Source organism: Penicillium lagena, assembly GCF_028827675.1.
Source record: "Penicillium lagena strain IBT 129212 chromosome Unknown utg000005l_segment0_segment0, whole genome shotgun sequence".
Classification (NCBI taxonomy): Eukaryota; Fungi; Ascomycota; class Eurotiomycetes; order Eurotiales; family Aspergillaceae; genus Penicillium; species Penicillium lagena.
The window spans coordinates 1,878,112-1,894,418 of NW_026623226.1; the positions used below are offsets into that span (position 1 = coordinate 1,878,112).

The following is a 16,307-nucleotide window of genomic DNA, read 5'->3' on the forward strand; positions in this document are numbered from 1 at the left end:
TTAGGAAGGAAACTTATCACTGACACACGCCTAAGGGTTCTAAGGTTTGCAAGTCTCCACCAACAACCCCTGTCCAATGTGATCGATCATCCGGCAATCAGTCCTTTCACATTGAAATAGGGTCAATTGAGATGGCTCAGAATACAGACATTTCGTGGCCTCGGTTTTACAATCTATTAGTGCGCTCAGCACTTTCATTTAACAGAATTCTCGTTCCCGACAATTACCAACTGTTGGCGATCAACAAACTAAGAGGGTCCCGGAATCCTGTAAAGAGCTAGTTCCGCAGTTAGTTGAGCGAAAGAATATGCTTTCTGGCCCCCAAATGTCAACGAAGAGCTTTTTGTCTCGTTTCTCCCTCAGGGGCGGTGATCGCAGCCTTGCTATTTTTGCCAGCTGGGCGGTCGACTGTTTCCTTTCTGAGAGGCGTGGATGATTCCTTTTAGGACGAGTGGACAAATTGCTGGTTTGGTAATATTCCATAATCACGCCCTCCGAACATCCTTAAGAAATCTCAGGTCAGTCAGTCAAGGAAATGAAATTATTGCATATCTCCATGGAAAAATCTCCCCTGTCTGACTCGTGTTGGTACTTATGGATCTCCGGAGGAGGCACCGAGGCGACGGCTACATAATGCCGGGGCCAAACTACGGAACTTAAACAATTAGTCTAACCTACCTTGTTTAGTTTCCCCTGTCACTTTCTGAGAATGGAAGGGCTAGACCGTTGTGACTAGGCCGTTAGAGTCGCAGAGTGTTATGGTTGCTACGGCCGATAAGGATTTGAACAATCTGTCGGAAGCGAGAATGCTGGTATATACTATTACCGAACTCGTCCAATTTGGAGATCCTGGAAATGTCTTATCTAGAAGCTATCTCGATTACCCCTATTTACGTGTGGATTCTTGGCTATCTGATTACATGATCAGCTCGACTTAGGGGGCGGGGGAGGATTGTAGTCTCAGAATCAAAGACAATGACCTTGTAGCACTGTTATAGTAGCTTTAGTTTTTAAAATGAGCAGCGTGGCAATAAGTAAACACGGAAATATTGCTTCGTCAGGATCAAGCCCCTTCATAAATCGAGGCCATTCCGGTACTACGATAGTAGAGATACCAAGTGCATGTCCCCGCCAGAGAGGATTGTATCGTCACGGCTCGGAGGCGCCAGAAGCAAAGCTGGGTGTCAGACGTGCAAGTAGGGCGACCCTCTCTATGTATGTACTGTGCTAAGAGAAGTAGGAGTCGTCAGGTTCTTCGACAAAAATCATTCTGCCATCGCTGCTCGTCCACCGGCCGACAATGCGATTACTTAGCCTCGTCCCTTGCAGGCCGAGGTGTTGAATTGTCCCCCTTTTTATCGACTCACGGTCCCGACGGAAGACGGAGCTTTGGGTACTATTTCTTCGGGGTAGGCCTCCTCCATCGCGGGGATTCTGGACGTGAGTTTCTGGAAAGTCGTTGTGCTGCAGATGGGTTGATTTGAACCCGTGTCATGGGATGCGGTGGTAACAACCAGCCTATTTTATGAAACGCCAGACAGAGATCTTGGATACGGCCCCTTCAGGAAAGATGTGCCCCAGGCTACAGATACACATCTGCTGCACCGACAGGCCATGGCATGTTACTCAAGGTCTATAAGTACCGTCCGGGCGCAAATCCAGCGAAACACGATGGATATTCAGGTCGTCCTGATCACCTGTACCCTTTTTCATCTGCATCGAGGCGTTGCAGGGCCACCAGGCCGAGGCCATGGAATTGTATAAGCAGGATGTAAAGATGCCGCAGGATATACTCCAGTACTCGCAGCAGCCAGGGAATCATCTGCCCCATTCGTAATTTTTGGAGCAGATCATCGCGTTTGAATCCGGCTGGCGTTCTATTCGAACTGTCAGTTCTGATGCAGGATAATGAATCGGAGTGGTGCCATTCCTTACGTGCTGCGCAAAAATCGCTTCCTCGGCTCTTCGCTCAGTGTCTGGTCTACGAAAATTTCGTAGCCGAGCATGTTCAAGGATTCGGGCACTTTCAGATTTGACAGGCGGCGGAAATTACTACCAAAGCTCACGCTGTGGAGGCAGAGCTTTGTGCCGCTGCGTACAGAGCTACACTTGGCCTCAAACCCAAACTCGAGCGCTCTGTCCACGCTTATCACGGTATATCACACCCTCTATGTAATCGTTGCGACGTCCCTGCACCATCAAGAAACTATTTACGGCCAGCAAGTAAAGAGAGACCCTAATAGAAATTGTGCACTATGGCAAGGAAGCCCTCGCAGCGACTGCCGATTACAACGGATCGCAGCCCCCCTTCGCCTTCGAGATCGGCGTTGGAATGCCGCTGCTACTCACGGAAATAAAATGCTAATGCAGAGGATCCTCCATCCGGCACTAAGCCCTCTCACTTCTCCCACAGTGCCCTTCAATCCAGGGCTTCTACATGTTCAGCAACGGGTCCGCCCTCGCCGCCAAAGCCATTGATATTGAGGAAAGGTTAGGCTACGTTCGGATCAACACGAACGTTATCGACGGAGAAACGCGAAGTCTGGAAAAATTGACGTGTGCAATCGAAACCCGTGAACCACTAGGAGAAGACCTGTCGACTCAACCGATCAAGCTGAATGGGCCTTGGTAGAGGAACAGGTCACGCTGCAAATGAGATGAACCAATTTGGGATTTTTTTCCCTAAGTATTGTTGTGTACTAGTTCAGGATCGCGCCCGGCACGTGTCGTGAATTAAACGTCGACTACTGCGATGGAACGGCCGTGTCGCATTGGGCAACTTATCCTCGGTCTCGCTCCAGCCATAAGAGCATTGGCTAGTACAAAGGCTAAGCTGGTGCTTGAGACACCAAAGGGGGCAAATGCATTTGTCAATGCATCTACTGCGACGGATCGTCCTAAATCTGGCAAATTTAAGGGCGTTACCAGAAGAGGCGGGGGTCCCCAGAATATTCGGGGAATTCGATCTAGCATGCGCTGCTGGAGTCAGTACTTGCCATCTGAACATGAGAGCGATGGCAGTTAGCTCTCGCTTCCTCGCGTATCCTATGGCGGTGCTAGGTCCATGAACGAATGAGGGGGATAGACCCTGCAAGTCCCCCGCTGTTTGAATTTATCCAGAACTCCATGGCATCCCTGTTTTGAATAGAGAGACGTACTGTCAACAGCGACAAGGGCTGGCACAAACAACATACCAAATAGTTAATTTCTATATGACATGAAACTCGCGACGATTGACATTTAGGCTATGTACATGATAATGCCCCATGATTCATGTTCTTCACCCCAACCCCACAAGTGGGACACCCGCTAGCCAAGCCCCGGCCGCTCATCCTTCATCTTCCATTCAACCGTTAGTGCTTCAGGTCAATAATGTGTTCTCCCACTCACGCCCCAAGTACATGCAGGGCTTTCTCTTACAGCGAACTCTGAATGTTGTTGCCCATCACTTGGTTTTGTGACAATTAAAACGTTACCTTCGTTCCAAGACTCCCGCCATCCGGTCCTGCCATGGTCCTCCAACCGTGTTCCTGACATATTGGTTTGGTGTTTAGCGTGGGCAGCGCCACAAGGTACGAGGCGGTCTCTTGGCATCTAACAGGCGGTATGTGATTGAAGGAAATTCTTCCAAGCCAGTCCTGGTGGCAGCCACCATTACAAATGAGGGGCTCATTTTCGATCCGAAACGCCTTTTTCCGGGGGAGGCGTGAAGGGCACGTTTCCACCTGCATCATCCAAATCTGTCAACATGTTCCTTTCAACCGAGATACGCTGCCTTGACACAAGATTTCGAAGAGATCGACACGCAACTGAGCCCTAGAACGCTTAGATCCGTAGCCGACGATTCTAAAGAAAAAACAACACTTCCCCAAGAGACAGAACTAGACCGGAGGACACTCCGTTAGTATAATGGTCAAACCCACAAGGACCCTGTCTATCCGCTCCATTTCCAGTCTTGAAGATGGCGATCCATCGACGGCGATCCTTCCCATCCTCATCGCGGCCCCAGGTCCACTGCGAAATCAATGCACGACGTGGGTGCTCCCCTACTCTGGAAACACTGCCATTTTGTTGAGGGTCTTTCCTTGTCATCCGTCGTCCAAGCCAATTTCACGACGGCCTCGCGGACCGCAGCACCGTTCGTGGCGTAGTATCTGTTTCCAGCCTGGCAAGGCAAGATGGTAACGAAGGAGATGGCTATATAAGGACGACGCATCCTCTCCGAAAACATTCATCTTCCCAACACTGCAGGTCAGAAAGCAAACTCAAGATTACAAGTTCACTCCTTTCACTATCTTCCAGATGTATGAGCGCGCGTTCCTTTTCTCTGCCATTATGGCGGCCGCTCGTGCCCAGCAGGCTGGCACGCTGACCCCTGAGACTCATCCCTCTCTGACGTGGGAGAAATGCGCGTCCGGCGGTAGCTGCACCGAGCAGTCTGGGTCTGTTGTCGTTGACGCCAATTGGCGGTGGGTTCACGACATCAACAGCTCGACGAACTGCTATACCGGTAACACGGTAAGCACACCCGCTTTCAATATTTTCCCCTGTCATTTCTAACAACAGGAACAGTGGGACGCAACTCTCTGCCCAGACGACACAACTTGTGCCGCGAACTGTGCTCTGGATGGCGCCGACTACTCCGGGACCTATGGCGTGACGACCGACGGCAGCTCCTTGACCCTGGGTTTTGTCACCGGCTCGAATGTTGGCTCTCGTCTCTATCTGATGGAGGACGACAGCACCTATCAGATTTTCCAACTGCTGAACCAGGAGTTCACGTTCGACGTAGATGTTTCGAACCTCCCATGCGGCCTTAACGGTGCTTTGTACTTCGTCTCCATGGATGCCGACGGTGGCATGTCCGAGTACAGTGGTAACAAGGCCGGAGCCAAATACGGCACTGGCTACTGTGACTCGCAATGCCCTCGGGACCTGAAATTCATCAATGGCCAGGTATGTCTAGACGATCAGTTCCCACACAAATGCTGATAGATGAACACAGGCCAACGTCGACGGTTGGGAGCCTTCCAGCAACGACGCAAACACTGGTATCGGCGGCCACGGCTCGTGCTGCGCGGAGATGGACGTGTGGGAGGCGAACAGCATTTCCACCGCTCTGACACCCCACCCCTGCGATACCGCCAGCCAGACTATGTGTGATGGCGACAGCTGCGGCGGGACATACTCGAGCAGCCGCTATGGAGGTACCTGCGACCCTGATGGATGTGACTTCAATCCTTACCGCATGGGCAATACGAGCTTCTACGGACCCGGCGAGATTGTCGACACAAACTCCAAGATGACGGTAGTGACGCAGTTTATCACCAGCGACGGCACAGATACCGGCACCCTCAGTGAGATCAACCGTATTTACGTGCAGAATGGAGTGGTCATTGCCAACTCGAACTCTGATGTCAGCGGCGTGAGCGGTAACTCGATTACCTCTGACTTCTGCACAGCCCAGAAGACGGCGTTTGGCGATGAGGATATCTTCTCGCAGCACGGTGGGCTGTCTGGTATGAGCACGGCTCTGTCCGGGGGTATGGTGCTTGTCATGAGCCTGTGGGATGATTACTATGCCGACATGCTCTGGCTCGACAGCGACTATCCCACCAACGCGACGGCCACCGACCCTGGCGTTGCTCGTGGTACTTGCTCGACCAGCTCTGGTAACCCGGCCACCATCGAGTCGCAGTCTGGGTCGGCCAATGTGGTCTTTTCCAACATCAAGGTTGGCCCGATCGGGTCCACCTACTCGTCGTAGGTCAGTATTATTATTGTGGCTGTTCCAATGTGGTTTTGTTGTTGTTGTATATTGTTGTTGTTTAGTTGTTTAACTAGTTGGGTTTGGTTCGGGAATGAATTGACTTTCCAAGGCGGAGAACCGGAAAATCCTCGGCCCGTAGAAAAATCACTGGAGTTTCTTTGTATTCGATGCTTGGATTGAGACAACACTCCTATTGCAGCCATGTTCGACACGGTCTGTACTCTGCCACTCTCGGCAGACCTGTTCACCCAGGCCATTCACCCCCAAGAACCGGTGGTCTCGGTTGGGTTGGCGTCGGGCCATGTCCAGACCTTCCGCTTACCTTCGGAGGATGGAGACAGCGGTGATGGAGCTTCGAACTCATCCGCGCGCAATGGCAAGGGACACATCGATACCATGTGGCGAACGAGGCGGCACAAGGGCAGCTGTCGGTGCTTAGGGTTCGGGGTGGACGGCCGGGCGCTGTACTCGGCGGGCACGGACGGGCTCGTGAAAGCAGCCAATGTAGAGACGGGCCAGGTGGAGAACAAGATTGTCATTCCTTTGGGGAAAAATGGGTAAGCAGTCTTTGAGTTGTCTTTTATTTGAGGCTGACTTGAACCCGGTGCAGCTCGGTTGACGCTCCTACGGTCATCCACGCGCTTTCGCCTCAAACTCTCTTGCTCGCCACGGACTCTAGCGCACTGCATCTCTACGATCTGCGCATTCCCTACTCAAAGGTGTCAGCGCGGCCCGAGCAGTCGCACCACCCGCATGATGATTACATCTCGTCCCTGATTCCTCTACCACCCTCTGAGACGAGTACCTCGGGCTTCAGCAAGCAATGGGTGACAACCGGCGGGACGACCCTCGCGGTGACCGATCTACGGCGAGGCGTCCTGGTGCGCAGCGAGAACCAAGAAGAAGAATTGATCAGCTCAGCATATATCAGCGGTTTACCGTCTACTGGAACGAGCCGCGGCCAGAAAGTGATCGTGGGCGGCTCCAGCGGTGTGATGACGCTCTGGGAAAAGGGCGCATGGGATGACCAGGATGAGCGGGTCTACGTGCACCGGGACGCAGAGGGAGGCGAGTCCATTGAGACGCTATCCGTCACTCCGGACTTTCTGGGCAAGGGCAAGCTGGTTGCCGCTGGTCTGGGCAACGGACTGGTGAAGTTTGTGCGCATGGGGTCCAACAAAGTGGTTTCGCAGGTCATGCACGACGAAACCGAGGGTGTCGTTGGCTTGGGATTTGACGTCGAAGGACGCATGGTCTCGGGTGGCGGGCAAGTGGTCAAGGTCTGGCATGATGCGGTGGGTAACGCCGGTGAATCGGCAGGCGATAAGCACATGCTTGGCAGTAGTGATGACAGTGAGGCCGAGTCCGAAGATAGCGATCGAGACGAGCGGCAGGGCGACAAGACTCGGAAGAAGCGCAAGAGGGTCAAGGGCAAGGACCGCAGCGCCAACCAGCAGGTCATGGCCTTTCACGACATGGACTGAACGCACATTCGGATATCCCGTCTACCAAAAAAGTGATGTGTGGCATATAGGCATATAGCGCGGTGTTAAGGTGGAAAAACAGCAATTGATGATCAACAATTTCCACAAATCCAATCACAGCCAACTCGGCAGTGCCATTAGCCGGCTTATTAAAGCTTACCCAATAACTAGGTATCCACGGGGGATTTCCGAGATGGTTGTATGGGAATTGAACACATTATTGGAGAAAGAAGACACTAGGTAGGGATGCGATGACTGGGAAGATATGGTTATGAACCAGATATAGAAGTTAGGGCTGAAGATTCCCCTCCAGAATGGCGACCCCACGAGTGCACGCCCCACGTCGAACATGACTTCATCCCGAAAGATTCATGGGCCGGTGGGGTGTGGGGAACATGATATAAAAACTTCCCATCGGCAGTTCCGTCCTCTTCCTCCACCCCCATCCACCATGGACGCCTTCGAGTATAATTCTAACCCCGGCCGCGTCGTCTTCGGCAGCGGCACGCTCCAAAACTGCCCGATGAGATCGCCCGGCTGCAACTAAAAGCACCGCTGGTGCTGTCCACACCACAGCAGACCAGCCAGGCCGAGAGCGTCAAGGCCGTGCTCAAGGGCCAGGTCGCGGGCATTTTCAGCGAGGCGACCATGCACACCCCGACCCATATTACGGACAAGGCCCTCGAGTACGCGAAGGCGCAGGGCGCCGACTCGGTCGTCTCCATTGGCGGCGGTAGCACCATTGGCTTGGGCAAGGCGATCAGCATCCGCACGGGCTTGCCGCATATCTGTATTCCGACGACCTATGCCGGCAGCGAGATGACCCCGATTCTGGGGGAGACTGCCGATGGCCTGAAGAAGACTCGCTCCGACCCAAAGATCTTGCCGGGGACGGTCATCTACGACGTCGACTTGACAATGACTCTGCCGGCGGCGATGAGTGCGACCAGCGGTGTCAACGCCATCGCGCACGCGGGTCGGTATTCTCGCTCTATCTTTTGACAGGTCCGTCAAGCTAATGGCTCCTATAGTTGAGGCTCTCTACGCCCGGAACACCAACCCGATCATCAACATGATGGCCATTGAGGGCACGCGGGCGCTCGCCTCCTCCCTCCCCGAGATTGTCGAAAACCCAGCTTCGCAGTCCGCCCGTTCCAAGGCCCTATACGGCGCCTGGCTATGCGGAACCTGCCTGGGCAGCGTGGGCATGTCCATCCATCACAAGCTGTGCCACACGCTCGGTGGCAGCTTCAACCTTCCCCATGCGGAGACACACACCGCCGTCCTGCCGCATGCTATCTCCTACAATGCACCTAACATCCCAGAAGCCATGACGCAACTGGCCGATGCGCTTCCCGATAGCAACGGCGATGCCATCCACGGGCTGAATGTCCTGCTGACCAAGCTCAAGGTCAAACGCGGATTGAAGGACTTTGGGATGAAAGAGGAGGACGTTGATAAGGCGGCTGATATTGCTGTTTCGAACCCGTACTGGAATCCTCGTACCATTGAGCGGGCTCCTATTCGTGAGTTGATCCGGCGGGTCTGGGCCGGTGAGCCGGCGCGGGCGGATCTGTAAATATCATGGCGTGTAGAATTTTTACCGGATAAATTCATTATGCTCCATTTGCCTTGGAAAAGATGACTTATAAATGCCATGACTACTAGATCAGCAGTGACCGTCTGCATTTGAGCGGATGGCCTGATCACTGGTTGGATTGCAATCATGGATCTGCCGGGCCCGATGTGGGCCCCAGTCTTTCCCAAGTTCCTTTTTTTTTCTCTTCTGCCCCTCCATCACCAAGCAACAATTCACACGATGGGCACCGACATGGAGGCAGCCCCCGTGCTGTCGACTCCCGACTCGCGCATCCTCGAAGAAACGGATCCCGTCGCTCCCCGGGAAGTGTCACGGTTGTCGGACGACGAGCTCGCTATCACCTACGACATCGAGCGCACGCTGCAGGAAATCCGCCAGGCGCGATACAGGCGCATCGCTCTCCAGTTCCCCGATGAAATGCTTCCGGATGCTCCACGAGTATTCCAACTGCTCAGCCGCGGCCTGAATCGCGAAGAACTCCCCACGACGAATGATACTCAGACCCCGAATCATACCGCTGATAGCGCCGATGCAAACTTGACGCAGTCGATGTCGCAGCTACAGGTTGGCGAGAAGGAAGAGAGATGGTCTCCTCGCCTGTACATTCTGGCGGACACCTCTTACGGAACTTGCTGCGTGGACGAGGTGGCGGCAGAGCATGTAGATGCGGACGTGGTGGTGCATTATGGGAGATCGTGTCTGTCGCCAACGGCTCGACTGCCCGTGATCTACGTCTTTACGCGCAAGGCACTGTCCATCGACCCTGTGGTGCAGGCCTTCAAAGCAACATATCCCGATCCAGCGGCCAAAGTGGTCATCGCGGCCGACGTGACCTACACCGACCATGTTCCCGCCGTGCACTCTCGCCTCGCGGAGGAAGGATACAGCAATCTGTTCGCGACAGAGGTCGTTCATGAGCCCTCATCTGCCATCCCAAATCGCACCGTCCCCGACTCGGTCCGAGACGCACCAGAGACACTATCCGAGTGGCAGCTTTTCCACATCTCCGACCCGCCAACCACCCTCCTTTTGACCCTTGCCTCTCGCGTCTCCGCGATCCATATCTACCCCACAGATACTCCCAGCGCAGACACTGTCAAACCTCTGCCCGCGTCCACGGCCGTGGCCTTGCGACGTCGATACGCCATCATCACCTCCCTGACGACAGTGCCCATCTGGGGCATTTTGATCAATACCCTCAGCGTGAAGAATTACTTGCATATTGTGGACCATGTGAAGGAGCGTATTGCCGCAGCCGGCAAGAAGAGTTACATGTTCGTGGTGGGCAAGCTCAATGCGGCCAAGGTCGCCAATTTCAGCGAGATCGGCGGCTGGGTGGTCATTGGCTGCTGGGAGAGCTCGCTGGTGGATTCCAAGGAATTCTGGAAGCCGGTGATCACCCCGTTTGAGCTGGAATTGGCATTGAAGGGGGACGCGGAGCGCGTGTGGACGGGTGCGTGGCAGAGCGATTTCCAGGCTGTCCTCGATCAGCCCCGCGAGGAGAAATCGGCGACCGCCAACGAAGACGACGAGGAAGACCTGTCGGAATCCGAGTCCGCGCCGCCGGAGTTTGATTTGCGCACCGGACGATACGTCTCGCATTCCCGTCCGATGCGGGATCCCGGGGCTGCCCAGATCGATGCATCGTCTGGACCCTCCGCTGCCCGGGCCTTGGCTCGTCGGACCAGAGGCGATCTGACCATGATCGGCGGGGCCGTGTCGCCGGGGGCTGAATTCTTGCGATCCCAGCGGACCTGGAAGGGGCTAGGCAGCGATTTTGACATCCGATATGACGAGGAGGATGACAGTACACTGGTCCAGGAAGGGCGCAAGGGCATCGCCAGGGGGTACACGGTGGGCGAGTCCGAGCGACACTAACCGATCACGAAACATAGACGAACTACTGTAGTTAGCACTAATCATACCCGATGCACGGAAGAAATCAGTCCATAATAATAAATTAATACCTCCAGTATAATAGTACTACGTCACATGACTGGGGGGCTCCCTTCCTGCTCTCATCGCTTCTGGTCTGGTCTGTCCCTCTCTGTGTCTGACTCTCTCCCTCTCTCTGTCTCTCTCCTTCTTCCCCTCCATTCCGCTTCCGGTCCCGCCGTGTCTCCCTCCGTTCCGCCCGGCCCTTGCGATCGCACCCCCTCGGCCTTATCGACGATCGACTCGCTACGTTTGATGGCCTTGCATGGTGGCTTGTCCTGGGTGAATAATCTCCCATCGACACTTACTCCCTCTCGTCTTACCATGTGCTGTGCCTCTATCTTCGCCCGCGACCGCGCGCCTCCTCGATTCTCCGTCTGAGCGACGGCGTGTGTCCTCCGTCCGTCACGCGGACCTAGGTGATGAGCCGCCCCGATCTCGCGACCATGACACAAGCAATTACGGACGAACCACCAGCGCCGCGGCAGGAGCTGGTGGAAGCCGCACTCCAGCACTCAGTCATCCCCGACGAGCGGCCTCTTTCGACCTTTGAGCGAGTGATCACAACCCATGCGCCCATTCTGGAATCGCTCCTCCTCCAGATCCCAACCGACACCCTCATCAAACTCTACCACACCTCTCATTACCTGCGGTCATTCCTCCGATCATACCCAACCGCATGGAAGTCCCTCTCATTTCGTCTGCTCTTCCCGTCGGGTACCCTCCCAGCGACCCGGATTATCGTATCGGGGCTGTCCGAGCCGATTACGCATCGCCAGTCGCGTCCCTACGCGCTTGACCAATTGCTAATGAACATTGTGATCCCCTTCAGCGGTTGCTTGAAGAGTCTGACGTTGGACAACACAGCAGTGTCGGGACAGATTCTGATTTCGACCGTGTTGCATTCTCGCCGGGAGACATTGGAGCACCTGTCCGTTCGGGGATGCAAGAATGTTTCCCTCAAATACCACGTCATCCCATACCTGACCATGTTCGGGCTACAGTATGACGTGGACATGGAAAAGAGCATCGGGACCTCTCCCTCAACAAAGCGACTGGCCCTCAAGAGTCTCTATGCATACAGATGCCGTCATCACCGCCGCAGGCCGTATCTGTCTTCTTCTCTCGTACGCAAGGATTCCGACTCGGAGCCGACGCACGAGCTGGTCAATCTCTGCCACAAGCTAGGGATCTGGACCGACACTGCCTGGTGCACCACACCCGCCGGCAGGTGTTTTCGCAGGCGCGGCTATGTGTCGATGAGAGTACCGCAAGGATCACCCGAAGTATGGGTGGTCTTTGATCGACTTTGGAGATCAAAAAACTGGATTGGACCCATCGACTCGCGGGCTGGTGGGACTCGGGTGCGTGACGGCAAGCTGTGGGAAAACTGCGACACTGGAAATTACGGTGAACCATTGGGGACAGGTGAAGGATCTGACCTGGGCGAGGGCAAGCTCACGCCGACACATCTGCGCCGCAGTCACACCCAATTTGTCGAAAACGTTCGCTGTGACCACTGCTTCGAACCCGTCTCCGAACGGTGTGAGCAATGCAGTATCTTGATGCATTGCGTCGGTTGCCGCAGGACTCTTTGCGCCAGCTGCGCCTACGAGCGGCCCTATCTGCACAGAGGGCAATCATCGACCACCACTGAGAGTGCCACTGGAAGTAGCACCGACTCCTTATGGTGGGCTCCTGGGGCGACCCACTCTCCCAGTTCGATGCAGGACCCCGTCTCCGATCAAGTAGACAATAACAACAACGCATTCCATCCGGCACACATGGCGCTCCATCCGGCACTCAAGTTTCACTGGTGCTGTACAGAACCCATCTTTTCTGGGGGAGGCGGAATCAGCATCGGAACCCCAAGTCGGGACGTGGATCAGGTGCGGGCTGCGCCCCTACCTCGAAATCAAGGGTGGGAGGATCTTGAGTACACTGTCAGCGAATGGAGCAAGACTTTCCCAAAATACGCCTACGGAGACCCCGGCAAACCCGACTACTCCCTCGAAACTGGACACCTGGCGATGATGAAATGGTTGCTTGGCCCACCTAATCGCCAGGTCTCTCCGTGTCCACGCAATCTATGCCAGGAGTGCTACGACTCACCACAATGGAAAGTGCACTGCAAGAGTTGCTCAAAACCTCTTTGCATTGAGCACGATCTTCGCGGCCTTCGCTTACGGATCTGCGGCTACCGTGACCTAGCATTCGAAAAGATGACCATCCAAAACCGCGTCGAGGCGAGCCCGCCACCAATATCTATCATTGGCATTCGAACAGACCAACTGCCAAGCTACGACCTACCTTTCCGCACTCAACGGCTCCTCGATTCCGCCACCAGCAGCTTTACTGAAGATCCTCACGTCGACGGTCTGCTGGACGGGGCAGGGTCAGAGTCAAACAGTGGTGACCATCCGACCTATCCAGGCCTTCCTCCACGCCATCAGTCTCGCTCCTATTCCGCTCCAACCTCCACGCATTCTGGTTCTTCCTCTCCATCTTCGGTTGGTTTTGACTCGCCCTTCGAGGTTCCAAAATGGCAAGGCTGCCAGTCCTTCTTTTGCCCCCAATATCGGGCCGTTGGGGACCAGCGCCAGAGATGCCCCAGCTATCTTCGTGAATGCAAAAACTGCGCCGTATTCGTCTGCCAGGACTGTGTCCACGCCAACCCGCCTTGCAAATGCACCTACTGCGAGGAGAACTACCTATGCCCGAACTGCACAAAAGTCCGTGCTCGCGATGGCCTGTGCCGCCGGCGCGAGGAGGAGAAAGCGCGGCGAGAGCGCAAGTGGAAGCAAGACATGCAGGTTTTAGAGGGCATCCTGGAGCTGAAGGTGGCGAACGAAGTCGCCGAGTTTGCGGGCCAATTTTTCGAGCTTATTGACGAGCGCGACAACGACAGCGTTGTGATCACTCCAATTTACGACGACGTACCCCACACCGAACCATCACCCTTACCGGCCAACATTCCTCCTCACACAGTCGATGTCAGTAGCGATCTCGAGGCTTCCTTGTTCCTCGGACCCAACTACCTCGGCTCTCTTTATGGTTCGGAGTAGGCGCACGCCTACCCCCATTTCGACTCTTTTAGTTTCTGCTCGGTTCTCATTTAGCGACACTTCCATACCACGGCGTCCTCGGATCATCTTTTCTTTTATCTTGTTTCATATCTTTTCGTCTTCTATCTTATCCTTATCCCATGTGGTTTTGTTTTCCGGGGCGATTTACCCCATCGGCGCGAATAACCATGGTGTCAGTTAGGCGTTGCGACACGGACAGCGGAGCAGGAATGGTGACTTTTTTTTCCAAGCTCTTTCATCCATTTCATATCTTGTGACGCCGATGCTGCAGACGGCAAATTGCCATCCAGTCTGGGTGGGTTCTCACGTGAGGACATGGCTGGTCAATGGGCGCAGTCGAGTTTGATGGTCCTTTTCCATTTCTTGTATTTCATGCCGGGCTGGATTCCCAAGCGCGTGATGCTTTGAGGACCATATTCGTACCACGGCAGCTGAACTACCTGTTGCTCCTGGTTTCCTGTCTGATAACGGTTGGTAGATGTCCTCTGAAGGGTCAGATGTCTCGATCATGTCTATTCGAATGAAGTGTTCAGATTACTGTGGTCTCTTACATGGATCAGTGTCAATGGTTCTCATCCGTCTCTGCATATATAGCGTATTTCAGCACCATACATTGCCCATTGTTTTGGTTGGAGACAGATCGTATCTGCCACGTCAACTTGTCCCAAGAAGATACTAATCGAGGTCACAGCGCGGACTAGTAAATAATGATTATTCAAGCTAAAATGATTCCCATTGCACTCTTTTTAAGCAAAGCACGCCGATATGACAGGAGGTGAAAAAATAAAGACAGAAAAGAAAAGCTTCATGACATGCTCGTTGCCGCCTCGCCCCACGCCAAAAGCAGAATAACTTTACCGCTTCCGCGGACCAGGACGGGGTTTGGTCTCGTCAGGACCAACGGGGTGCAGCATGACCTTGTTGACCATCTGCTGGTTATTGGCCGAGTAGCCCTTGCTCCATTCGTAGCTGACGGCATAGGCGAAGATATTTCCATTGCGATTGAAGGCCGTGGTGGGGATGGGCCCGCCAACAGCCGGGTAGCCCTTGAGGCGGTGCTTAGCGTCCTTATCCCAGAAGTGGAAGGTGCCATCGCTACCCGCGGTGCTGAAGGTGCCATGCACCGGGTGGAAGTTGATCGAGTTGACGGAGTAGATATTCGTGGCGTCGCGGGAATTGGGCGGGGTCTCGCGGTGGCACTTGAAGGAGAAATTCGAGGCGGAATCCTTCTCTTCGACGTACTGGATCGCGCAGCGGCCCTCAATGCTGCCAACGGCGAACCCGGACGCGTCCGCGAAGCAGCTGACGACCCGCGTCTGCCACTTGAGCGGGGACTGCATGGTCTTGTAGAACTTGGTCGGGTTGTCCAGGTTGATGATGTTGATGTACCGGTCCGCCGTGCCGACTACCAGCAGCTTGTTCTTCACGTCCATGGTGTAGATGCGCTCCTGGCACTCGACCTGCGCGATGGGTGTTTGCTGCCGTAAGTCCCAGTATTTCACCGTCTTGTCCCACGATCCCGTGATCAGCAACGGCGACCCGCCCGCCGACGGGTTGGGGATCATATGGCAGCTTCGGATGGGTGCATCGTGTGCCGCCACCTGCACTGCGGTTGTTGCGCCCGCACCGAGATCCAGCAATCGGGCTGCCTTGTCGGCGCCAGCTCCGACAACCTTGGTTCCATCCTGCGGAAAGAAAAAGAAAGTTAGCATGCAGCGGAGCATGTGTCATGAAGAGCAAGCTTACCGGAGACCAGCAGCAGTTCAACACAGGAGCCTCATGCTCAAACAGCGCTTTTCCTTCACTCTGGCCCTGCTCGTTGATCTCGTAGATGCGGACCTTCTTGTCCCACGACGCGACGGCCAGATGCTCGCTAACCGGCGAAAATCGAATATCGGAGATGCTGTCTTCCGGGGGTGAGTTGAGCGTGACGTCCTTGGAGATGTCGCCGGTGGTGTTCGTCTGACCCGCGGACGTCGACGCGCCAACGGAGCCGAAGAGCGACATCTGGACAGGCGCGAAGAAAGTGTGTTGACCGGAGAAGGAGGTGAGAAACGGCTGGCGATGGCTAGAAAGAGGGGTATATCATCCAGAAAGGAAGGAAGGTGGCCCGTCGGAAGGATTGGGGGGACGGGAAAGCAGCAAAGAAAGAGTCGCGAATACTTTTGGGCTGCGCGACTCTTGGGAAGGTTTGGTTTGGCGCTGGGATGCTCCTGTTGTTGCCTCAGGCAGGAAGATGGTCACCGCCTTCTATAACGGTGGTTGGGCTGGGCATGTACACAGTAACGGATTTATTTTCTTCGGTAAATTCTTATCTCTGAATGCCATTGCTATTCTTATGACTATGGGTAATAATGTGCAATTTATGGTACCAGAACTTGGGGGTTTTAGTGATAATAAGGGGTGTGGTGGAATGAACACTGCTGTAGATT

At 54.5% G+C, this 16,307-nt stretch overlaps 7 protein-coding genes across 7 annotated transcripts; 6 read left to right on the plus strand and 1 right to left on the minus strand.

Moving 5' to 3' along the window:
* Positions 1-2,004: 2,004 nt before the first annotated feature.
* Positions 2,005-2,632, plus strand: N7510_007466 (uncharacterized protein; the record flags this gene model as incomplete). The annotated part of the gene is made up of 2 exons (XM_056979391.1): positions 2,005-2,154; positions 2,429-2,632. The coding sequence occupies 2 exons, from the start codon at positions 2,005-2,007 to the stop codon at positions 2,630-2,632; spliced, it is 354 nt and encodes a 117-aa protein (XP_056832434.1).
* Positions 2,633-4,302: 1,670 nt separating this feature from the next.
* N7510_007467 (glycoside hydrolase family 7 protein) lies at positions 4,303-5,767 on the plus strand (the record flags this gene model as incomplete). Its single annotated transcript, XM_056979392.1, has 3 exons — positions 4,303-4,518; positions 4,573-4,956; positions 5,006-5,767. 3 exons carry the CDS (start codon positions 4,303-4,305, stop codon positions 5,765-5,767), a joined length of 1,362 nt encoding a protein of 453 aa, XP_056832435.1.
* A 204-nt stretch (positions 5,768-5,971) lies between these two features.
* N7510_007468 (WD40 repeat domain-containing protein) lies at positions 5,972-7,254 on the plus strand (the record flags this gene model as incomplete). Its single annotated transcript, XM_056979393.1, has 2 exons — positions 5,972-6,327; positions 6,381-7,254. The coding sequence occupies 2 exons, from the start codon at positions 5,972-5,974 to the stop codon at positions 7,252-7,254; spliced, it is 1,230 nt and encodes a 409-aa protein (XP_056832436.1).
* A 451-nt stretch (positions 7,255-7,705) lies between these two features.
* On the plus strand, positions 7,706-8,833 carry N7510_007469 (maleylacetate reductase; the record flags this gene model as incomplete). The annotated part of the gene is given in 3 exon segments (XM_056979394.1): positions 7,706-7,744; positions 7,756-8,234; positions 8,260-8,833. The coding sequence occupies 3 exon segments, from the start codon at positions 7,706-7,708 to the stop codon at positions 8,831-8,833; spliced, it is 1,092 nt and encodes a 363-aa protein (XP_056832437.1).
* Positions 8,834-9,073: 240 nt separating this feature from the next.
* N7510_007470 (2-(3-amino-3-carboxypropyl)histidine synthase subunit 1/2) lies at positions 9,074-10,732 on the plus strand (the record flags this gene model as incomplete). Its single annotated transcript, XM_056979395.1, has 1 exon — positions 9,074-10,732. The coding sequence occupies one exon, from the start codon at positions 9,074-9,076 to the stop codon at positions 10,730-10,732; it is 1,659 nt and encodes a 552-aa protein (XP_056832438.1).
* A 503-nt stretch (positions 10,733-11,235) lies between these two features.
* Positions 11,236-13,854, plus strand: N7510_007471 (uncharacterized protein; the record flags this gene model as incomplete). Its single annotated transcript, XM_056979396.1, has 1 exon — positions 11,236-13,854. The coding sequence occupies one exon, from the start codon at positions 11,236-11,238 to the stop codon at positions 13,852-13,854; it is 2,619 nt and encodes an 872-aa protein (XP_056832439.1).
* An 875-nt stretch (positions 13,855-14,729) lies between these two features.
* On the minus strand, positions 14,730-15,882 carry sonA (putative nuclear pore complex protein (SonA); the record flags this gene model as incomplete). The annotated part of the gene is made up of 2 exons (XM_056979397.1): positions 14,730-15,560; positions 15,622-15,882. 2 exons carry the CDS (start codon positions 15,880-15,882, stop codon positions 14,730-14,732), a joined length of 1,092 nt encoding a protein of 363 aa, XP_056832440.1.
* Between the last annotated feature and the right edge of the window lie 425 nt (positions 15,883-16,307).